This window comes from Amblyomma maculatum, chromosome 11, assembly GCF_055883805.1.
Source record: "Amblyomma maculatum isolate TAMU_Amacu chromosome 11, ASM5588380v1, whole genome shotgun sequence".
Lineage (NCBI taxonomy): Eukaryota > Metazoa > Arthropoda > Arachnida > Ixodida > Ixodidae > Amblyomma > Amblyomma maculatum.
Window position 1 is genome coordinate 42,718,093 of NC_139354.1, and position 10,626 is coordinate 42,728,718.

The 10,626-nt window shown below is 40.0% G+C and overlaps 1 protein-coding gene across 2 annotated transcripts in view; it reads right to left on the bottom strand.

Annotated features, from left to right (window-relative positions):
* Wdr81 (WD repeat domain 81) overlaps positions 1-10,409 on the bottom strand; it is a 71,760-nt gene extending 61,351 nt beyond the window's left edge. Inside the window, exons 1-3 of one of the 2 annotated variants that reach the window (XM_084584337.1) lie at positions 9,898-10,409; positions 1,812-1,987; positions 187-364 (exon numbers count right to left, since the gene is read on the bottom strand). In XM_084584337.1, the coding sequence (XP_084440463.1) occupies positions 187-364; positions 1,812-1,987; positions 9,898-9,984 (441 nt within the window). In that variant the 5' untranslated portion in view covers positions 9,985-10,409. The remainder of the gene's footprint in view (positions 1-186; positions 365-1,811; positions 1,988-9,897) is intronic. The other variant, XM_084584338.1, reaches the window with a different exon arrangement.
* Positions 10,410-10,626: the final 217 nt, after the last annotated feature.

A 10,626-nucleotide genomic window follows, 5' to 3' on the forward strand; every position in this document is an offset into this window, starting at 1 on the left:
GAAACAGAAGAGTTTCAGTTTCAGTTACGGCAGTAAAGGTAACAATTTTGCCTGCACCTTTAGACTGCCACAAGATGGGATCATGATTCTTTTGCAAAAGGTACCAGGTTGTTTGTTTGAAAAAAACAATGTTAAAAAATGTGATTTGTTCTTTAAAAACTTGGCATTTCAAGAATGGCGACACACCTTAAACGGCTTGAGCTTGACAAAGTTCTCATCCTGCTTGTCTGCCGTCTTGGAAATGGAGCTGTTGGCTTCTTTCCAGATGTTGCGGTAGTTGGTCTCAGAGACGTAGCGGATGAGCTCCAAGTAGCCCAAGTCGTGAGATCGAGTCCAGGGCTCCTTCAGACGAAGAGACACGTACCTGCATGGGCATCGTAAAGAAGTCAGCATGACAAAGACTTGCACCCTATCTTGAAACAATCATTTTCATGCAACTTACTCCATGTGCACTCCTGTCTATCTCCCCAATAGTAGAACTTGACCGGGCAAAAAAAAAAATTTTTACGCGCGTGCAGGTTTTTTGTAGTCTCAGATTTGCAGTACAAAGATGCCAGTGCTCAGTGTGGAATGAGTAACGAACGCCTTCACTATTCTGTTCAAAAGACGGTCGGACAATCTTTCACTGACCACTAATGATTGCATACCAGCCCTGTCAACTGTGTGACAGTTATAAGTTCAGTCAAGTTTTTGTAATTCGAATACGATCAGGGCCAAAAGATTCTTTAAATATGCAAAGCGTTAAGCAACAACCTTTTATGCACTTCATACTGACAAGATAAGTTCAGATAAGCTGCCAGCCTAAATTAGGCTAGTTTGAAGTTTCAAGATTTCAAAGCACTGCAGCCAGTTAAGCATATGTAGCGAAACGTTTGACCCTTTCAAGTCCAGACAAAAGCCTGGCATGTCACATTTAATGAAAAAATTCGTTAGGGTGGCAAGCTGTGGGTTTAAACAAAGCACCATGCCAGATATTGATTGAAAACATATGAAAACTTCTTACAGTTTTAAATACCATTTCAAGGAAAGGATCTAAATGCACCGAAGCGGAACCTTATGATCTCCATAAAGCAGCAAAGAGACACTTTAGCTCTACGATAAGCCCAGACCCCCACAGTTACTGTGCCCATGCATGGGCTTAAGCCTAAAACATACTAAGAAAAAATTAAAGTAGGCCAACATTGATTTTTTGTTTACTAGGCTGTAATTATAGAGAGACTACATTCTCTGAAAAAAATAAAAAATGAAATACTATTCCGTACAGCAGCCATCACACAAGCACACTGCAACCATAGTGATTGGTTACTTATCTAAGGCAGGCATCCAAGGTTGGACCGCGCCGCTGTCAATTTTAAGAAATTTTTTTTAGTCTGGTTTGGTTAGGTTTGATTTATGAGGTTTAATGCCTGGAGAGGACTTCAGAAACTTCAGCCACCTGGGATTTTTTAACGTGCACAGACACTGTACAGTGCATGAACGTCTTAGTTTTCCCTGCCGCTGAAAAATAGCTTGGCCTCAGCAGTAGAACGCTCTAACCATTAAACCACAGCGGCGAAACCATTTTAAAAAAGCAATCACAAAGTCCATAACAATCTCAGTTCCATCTCTGCTGCAAATGGTGGCAAGAAACATTGAAAAAAATTAACTCCCCTATAAAGAAATACTGCAATTTCAACTTTAAATTTTAACGACGAAAGTTTCTTACTACTGAATGAACGTGAAAAGGGCCGCACCGCTACGCACCAGATAGTTTGTCTAGCCCCATCCTCACCAACGAAATTCTGGCCGAAGTATCACAGTACAGTACTTGCCTGTTTTCCATCTTTGCTATTCTGATGACAGTGACAAAGGTGAAGTCCTTGGCAAGGGTCGAAGGTGATTCGTGCATCAGCACAGCGCATTCCGCGTCGGTCAGGTCTTCTCGATGCACAAAGAGCTCGGGGACACTCCTCTCTCTCAGCAGCGCGCTCAGCCATTCCTTGTAAACCTTGCATTATCAGGTGAGAGAGAATGAGGAAAACGGAGTTGAGAGTGTTTCGGCATAAAGTTTAACAAGCATGTCATGGCAAGAATGTCATAACATAAGTTTTATTTGACATCAATGGTTTGGTTTAGTTTATAGGGTTGAACGTCCCAAAGCGACTCAGGCCATGAGAGACATTGTAGTGGAGGGCTCTGGAAATTTCAACTACATGGGGTTCCTTACCGCACACTGACTTTCTCCTCCACCGAAAAGTGGCCGTCGTGACTGGGACTCAATCCTGCATCCTTGGGCACAGCAGTCAAGTGACCTAACCACTGCACCACCATGGCGAGGTATTTGCCATCAATATTTAAGTGAGTGAGGACCTAAAGTAAAAGCTGTTTTGTGGCAGCTTGACAGAGTCTTGGGCTCCCTCCCACGTGGGCAATGGCATATTAGTGGTCAAAATATAAGCACGAACAGGATTTCAATCAGAGCATACTAAAATAAACAATAAAGCGTTCATAAACACTGCAGGGTCACAAATCAAAATTGCATGACAGTAATGTACACAAGAGAAATTTTGTGTGCGTGAAAAAAAAAAGCGGGAAAATAAAAGAAAAAGCATATGAAAGGGAAAGCAAGTTTGGCAGGATGTGCACATTTTCTTGCGAAAGAATGTCAACTATTTTTTTTTATCATAAAACATCCTAGTATCAGGATGATGCTGAATAAAAAAAAAATAAAAGTTTCATTCTGGATGCAAGATGCTTAATTGGGAAAAAATGAACGGGCAGGCAGCTTACTTTTTAATGTGTGCAGGCTATACGTGACATGTCGTTCAGTATGCATTGAGAGGGCCATGAAAAGCTATTTACTGAAACTAGGAAACGTGCATGAAGAATCGGTAATCAGTCAGTCATCTCCGCAAGGCAAAAATTTGAGAGCTAGCTTACTTCAGAGAAAAAGTTTGCCTTAACACATTACTACACCCAATCAAATCCGTGTCGCTTGGATGCACCCAAAAAGAAAAGTTGACATGAACGGCAAGCGGTGGCTAATAACATGCAGTGAGGTGTCGCTCCACTTTGGTTGCAAGCGGTCGGCAGGAACATTTAAAAAAAATTATCTCTAAATTACAGGGAACATGCAGACCTCTTAAACTTGAACACTCACACAGGCCATCTCTGAACTTGCTGCATTAGAATATTGCCGCAAATATTGTCTTTCAGCGTTTCTTGAAGTTTTTAAGAATTTCAGTTCCAGGTTTCATATGGTTGTTCTCACTTCTGCGAATCACCAGTGCTCAAAGAATGCACACATTTAAAAATTGTCCTCATCTGTAAATACGACATGGTGTATAGACGGTTTATTTTATATTTCAAAAAAAATTTTCATTACATATAAAAAGCTTCCTTGTATTATGTGGAGGTTTCACAGCTATTCCTTCACTGTTAAACCCCAGATAGAGACTTGTTGTGTTTGCCTTTTTAGTTGTTTTGAATTTTTGTATTTCTACTTTTTATATATCTTTATTCAAGTTTGTGTAATTTGCCTCTGCTATTTTCTCCTCTTCTCTATAATGTACCATGTACCTTAAGTGTATAATAAATAAATAAATAAATAAATGAATAATTAAATATGTTGGTATTTAGGCAAGAATGAAACAAAGATTGCTATATTGTAATTTTTACACAAGTTAGTAGTGAACGACAATTGCAATTGAAAATACTCGAAATATGAGACAATTTTGTATTGCTGTAAGCCCCTATAATCTTGATTTGCTGATTTGTATCTCGACTGATTGCGGCCACACGCGTATGTTTCTACACTGACGTAATCATACCGGCACATCTTTCCGCTTAAAATAGTATGTGATGTTTTAAATGAAACGAAACTTCCAATGGAAGAGACCTAAAGCATTTGTTCCTCATTTGTTCAAGCATTTGTTCGATGAACTTAGCTCTGAAATAGATAGGTTCCATCTTAATAAAATTAACTGAAATTTTTTGAGCTTATGAGTCTAATTGTGCTCTTATGTGAATGGTTAAATTCATTGAAACTGTCAATGTTACTGCTGTTATAAACCAGCTTGCGTTATCCACGAGCAACATAAAGCTTACAAGTTATGCAATATGGACCAGAGCATCAATACATATTTTTACGTGAAACAGACCTAAAATATTTCCTTGTGGAATGCTGCTGAAGATTGATAGGTCTTCAAAAAAGGATACTGCTTGTTTTTGGTGCTGAAATATGGTTTCAAGAGTGATGTAGCATGCCCTAATATGGCATAATAATAATACTTTCGAAATAGAGTTATAGTTTATCACGCCAAATGCCATGGCGATATCTATGAAGATACCAACCATTATCCTGTTTCTTTGAAACTTTTTTGAATCTGTATTTTTCTTCTGTAGCAATTGTAAGTTCCATTAATAAGTGTTTTCAAAAATCAAACTTTAAATCAATTAACCCCTTAAGGGCTTATGAGCTCAGCTCGTCACAAGCGATCGGCCCTTTTTTTGCTTATGACGAGCTGAGGTCGTCATAGCTTTTCCGCAATATTACAAGGTGCTTTTGGCGAGCCCAGCTCTTGAAACAGAACTTTACCACATAAAACATAGATGGCAGCATGGGTCCCATCTTTGGCGTTTTTCTTGAACGCATTTTTGAACACTAGATGGTGGAACTCCTGCATCCCGTTTCCCACGTTTTCTAAAACATGGCATCATGCGTGCGTGGATTTGGTGCGGGAGATTATTCTGCGCCAGATGATAGTGCAAGTGATGACGATTCCGTTTTTTGTTCTTCAAGTGAAGAGGATAGGGACGACATTTATACCGACAGCGAGTCAGAAGCGAAAGGCAGAATTTATTATTTTATTTCTCAATGCTCCTCAAAGTTGTAAGGTATGGAGTATTGCACAAGGGGGCAGGTAATGACTAATAAAATGTAATTATCTGCCAGAAATTGTTTCTCTGATTTTTTTTGTGTGTCAAACATGTTACTGAAGCATTTAACGTAATAAAAAAATGTGGCAACATAAAATTGGGAACATAATTTTTTTATTTATTTGGCCCTTAAGGGGTTAATATGCGATGATCATAAAATTTTAGGGAAGCCAAACATCTATGTATACCCTTTCCCTTTATCTTTGAAAACATTAGCAATGCTATGTCAGTCTATAATTGTTAAAACTGTTCTTATCTTTTATAGCAACCACCAAAAATGCCCAACTTATGTATGACAGAAGGAATGCTAAATGCACCCTGCAGAATGCTTCTCTTGATTGAGCGTCTCACTTATTCGTGCCAAAATTTGGCCCACAGATGGCACATGGCTATCTATAACTTTCAGCAGGATGGTTGGATCATATCATTTACCGGATTTGTTCAGAAATTATTAAAAATTGCCATGTCAGCAACACTGACGATTCAAAACCAAGCAGCTTTCGCATGACTGATACAGGTGTTGCCATCTAATGCACACTCACGAAACGATTACATCATTTTATTTTGGCAGGCACGAACCAAACTTGTTGAACTGTGGCAGTAAATCGTGCAAACGTTTTCTGCTCTCAGCATTGTTGGAGCAATTGAGAAATCATCTTCAAACTAACTGTTCAATAATGCTGACGTACGCGCCCACTAATCATTGCAGCTTCAAGGTAAAACAATCACTCAGTAGATATGCACAAGATGGCGCCACCAGCATCAGCTACATAATAGATCATCATCATCATCGTCAACATAAAAGCTGCTTGACTGACACACCTAGACTGCAAAAATTGTAATCGAACAGGGTACGCGTGCAACATGCAAATATGGTATTGAAAATTACAGATGGTCGTACAATATTTGTGCGCCAAATTTGAGCGCTTATAAGAGACCAGTTTAACTGAGAGCATTATGGCGGTTTGCATTTAGCATTGCAACCGTCTTTATGATGTGGGAACACTGCATTAAGTCCTGTATACATGAACTTGACAACACTGGGTTGAGTGAGCATTAAGTAGGCAAGGTCAACCTTACTCAACCTGTTTGGTGTCTACATGAACTCGCTCCTAGCGAGTAAGTATAGCAGTGGCACCTAGCATCGAGATTTGCACTTATTGTGAAACCTTCATTTTGTGTTTGATTCCATTCACTTTTACAGTCGAGAGATTCGCTTATTATTTCTTATAGCTGAGGAGTGAGGACTAGAAAGCCCTGAATTTCGCTGACTCTCCTAGTCGCAAGTTAAACTACCCCCTGCAAGGGAGTTAACCCATTCTGCCGCCTACTTTACCCCACATGAACCCATTCATGAACCCATACATGAACCCAAAAACTGGTATTTTACTTGACAGGCTTACTTGACTTGACTCTGGCGAATTTATACATGCAGAGCTATAAAGATGCATAGGTTATTATGTGCAACATAGAATAAAGATTAAATGAGCGACAAACAATAGGCTTAATATTTAAGCTACCAAACTCACATGCTGTTGTACTATCGAAGATGCATTAAACAGAATTTTGAGCTCATCTTTTGATTGCAGAAACTATGTACACTCTCCAAGTATTCTTATAAACTTCAAATGATTACTGTGCTGGTGATTTTGCTATTAAAATCAAATTAACACCCCAGTTCCCACCTTTTTATTTTTTAAATCACTCCAGATTGTAGGAGGAGTCAACCAAAATGCGGAGTGCCTTTTGAGGCGGTTGCATGGCAGCTTGCTACTTTGCTGTCGGTGCAGTAATATGAGCAGTGATCTAGAGAACATAATCCGTACAGCTTTGGGCTGGTTTCAATGATGCCTTCTCTGAACTAGAAATATGTAGCGGTTTTGTCAAAGCATTACTTAAGTCACATCTAAAAATAGTAATAAATATTTTGGTAACTTCACAGATTACACTGTTTTCATTGGCCACCACAGAGTGAATAGGTTGGGCCTTGCAAAAGGAAACAGTGCTTGCGTATTTTTATTTTCACGAGCTTAACTTGTGACTGTGTTGTTTGTGGCTAAAACCCTGTCAAAAACAAACATAAAAACAAAACATTTAAGAAAGTATAGACGCTAAATTTTGGTTCCACTTTTCTTCTTGTTAATAATGCGTAAAACATTACTGTATGAAGATCCCCATGTGGTTTTCGCCTAAAACCGCTAAATAATGTAATATTGTACTTTTTTTTCTCTCATTTATTTTGGTTTCAGTTTCAACAGCCAAGGGATGGCGGCAACAGCAAAGACAAGTTAAGGTCACGTAAGGAATGAAAAAGAATGCAGCGATACAATTGCTCTTAACTTATTGTGATTCTGGTTATTGAGGCAGGACAGCTTTAGTGTTGCTGTGAATTAATATGACAGAAAAACGATTCTATCGCTGTTTTTTCATCTCTCATACCACCTAGGCTTTATTTTGACGTCTCGGACATCGCATGGCTATTGAAATCAAAACAGGTGAGAGAAGAAATTCGATTATGAATTATTTTGCTGTCATAGGCAAATATCATAAGGTTATATGTGAGCATGGTTCGGTTTATGGGGTTTACCGTCCCAAAGCGACTCAGGCTATAAGAGATCACCTGGGGTTCTTTAACGTGCACTGACATCACACAGCACACGGCACATTGTTTTTCACCTTCATGAAAAAGTGGCAGCCGCCGGGATTCGATCCCGCATCCTTAAGCATTGCAGTTAAGTACACTAACCACTGCACCAGTGCAGCAGGGGTTACATTTGTACATGTATGCCTGACGCATCATTATAAAAAATAAAACTTCAACCCAAAAATTTGGTGTTCACACTCCTTTAAAACGTTCTTTAGTGTCCCTTTAAGTTTTTTGAAAGTCACTATTATCTCGTAGTCATCAACATGGCTAACATATAAAGGATCCCCTACATAAGGAACTTCGTTATGATTATCCTGTACAATCATTCTTCTAGAAAGGTGAACAAAAACTCCTTAAAGCTGATAAGTTATATCCTGGCACATTAAAGATTTATATCTTATGTTGAAAGTAAAGTTGTTTTTTTCTTTTGCAAGTTATTAGGCTGTTCAGGTTCTTCCATAGGATATGATTGCGTGCTGATTCAAACTGATTAATATGTTATCCTTTCCTGGTTTCCTTTTCTATTCTTTACCAAAATGATTTCAAAAGGCTTTTTAAAAATATATTAAGGCCATAAATTCAGTTTTGATAAACTTATCTTATTTTGGAGGCTTGAGACTGTACCGTGCTAATCTCATTGTGTCTATTGGAAAGCACGTAGTACAGGTGGGACCCAGGATACCCAATAAAGCCTTGTATGCTATCTCGCTATCATTACTTAAATATACAGTATTTCAGATAGTCATTCCACATAAAAGTTTGAGTTCAGGGGCCAAATATGCAACAATCACATCACAAAAAACTGTCACAAGCCTGTCAATCAGTCTCGCTTCTATTGGTCGACAGCTTCACCTGTCAGAATTGGCCAGTCGGACTCTATTCGTCATTTATCACTCAAGCGGCACCAGCTGATTGATTTGCGAAATATTTGTGAGCTTTTGTGATCAAATTGCCGCATAAATCAGTCCTAGTACTTATAATGAATATGAAGTGTTCCTCATGAGCATTTACTCAATCTTTTGTTGTAAAACAGCTTTAATGAGTGCAACAGGGCAACAATGTGGCCTAGTTCGTGTGATTTGAACATGATTGGACCATGCGACAAAAGACAAGAACACAAGGGGGAGCAGTACGCAGCACAATGCTGGACTAACACCTCAGGCACGGTATGTCGTCGGGCTAGTTGCTTTCTGTCAGTAATTATGGAACCACAGTGCTCATAGACGAGGATATAGGGAGCTTGCACGAAATGCTGAGAGCGCCATTTTGCTGTACAAGTCTACTGTGGAGCGGGCCGCGCAAATAGTGTCAAAGCAATGGTCTACTGTGCGATCGTTGGCTGTAATAGATGAACGCAGACTAAAGTGCAAAAGGTGAAGTCTGAACAAGACGACTGCGAGTTTTTCAAAATAGCGAAGGTACGCTTGCACGAATACGACAAGACCAGCGATCGGAACGTCGCAGATGAGAGTGGCTTATGCGTGCACCTCGAATGTTGTACATTGAGGCATGGATTGTTGCAGGAGCTCATGAATCTAGCTTCACGTGTTCATTTTACGTGCACACACTTGGTATTTGTCTGGACTCTTGTAAATGCGTCTATTGACGTGCAAGCCACTCTCGTCTGCGACATTCTAATCGCCCCCGGTCTTGTCGCATTCATGCAAGCGTAACTTCGGTATTTTGAAAAACCCACAGTCGTCTTGTCCCGACTTCCCCTTTTGCACTTTAGTCTGCGTTAGGCTATTACAGCCCACAACCGCACAATAGACCATCGCTTTGACACTTTGCGCGGCCCGCTTCACGGTCGACTGCTGCACTGTACAGGAAAATGGCGCTCTCAGCGTTTCATGCACACAACTGAGCTGAACTTTTACTTTATTGCCAATGAGTTTGATATTTTACAAGGCACAGATGTGCGTGTGCGTCTCATAATCAGATTTCATTATGGTGAGATACGTGAGATAATAGAGGCACATACTTATTCAGAGATTAGTGATTAAGCGAGCAGTTAAATGCAATGTACAGTATGTGAACGAGGATCCACTGAAAGGTGTCATTAACGCCGCCACGTCATTCCCTAAAGGCGGAGCTTAAATTCCCCCCCCCCCCAACCCACCTTTTTTTTTTCACCCCTTTGTTTATTATTTAAATAACAGTATTATGGAGTGTGAATAAAAGCGATTACTCTGGAAATCTGTACAACGTGTACAGTTAGGTAACTTGGTGGGAGTGCTCTCGACAGTTGACCGCCGTACGTTCTACGATTCGCAGATCATCAACATGTGCAATCTTAACTGCATAGATCCATTATCCACACCATCCATACTTACCAGACATGTCGCTTTATCGATGCCGATCGCCCTGATGTAACTCGGACGCACGCCGACTGTGTTTCTGAGAACTGTCTTGATATCCATCGTCTAGCTGTTGTCGAGCGCACGCATGACACACTACGCGCAGCGTACAAACCAGCCGGTCCACTAAAGTAACTAAAGCACGCAGTTTGTTTACATTGAATGGAAGTGTCGTGGTCGCGGCTCAGTGAAAGTTTCCCGAAGGCACTAGCGATGGACTGGCTATCACTCCATTACTTGAGCTGAAAGTGGCAAGAATTAAAACAAACAGTGGCTACCTTCCCTTTGATAAGCGGTAGTATATTCGTAGTTGCGCTCAAACATCAAGCAGATCTCATTCACCAGTTGACTAGGGGGAGAGCAACTGAAGCGTTCCTCCCCCTTTCATTGTGGCCAGTTCCTACGTGGCTATTTTTGCAAAGTGATGCGGAAATATGTACGGAAACATCTTTAGGATTGCTTTAAACGGTATGCACTTTATGCTTCTATGGGCTTACTGTACTGAATGCAAAACGAACTACTATTGTTTTTTAGCAGAACTATCATCAGTTTCGGTTTCGGCTACGAAGCCAGAAACGCAAGAAAAACTTAGACCAAACATGACGTCAAATAACATCACATAATTTTTTTGCGTCATTTGTGACGATATTTTTTTTTTGTTCAATCAGCCTTTTCAGCCAAGTTTTATTGTGATGCCAGGTGGTG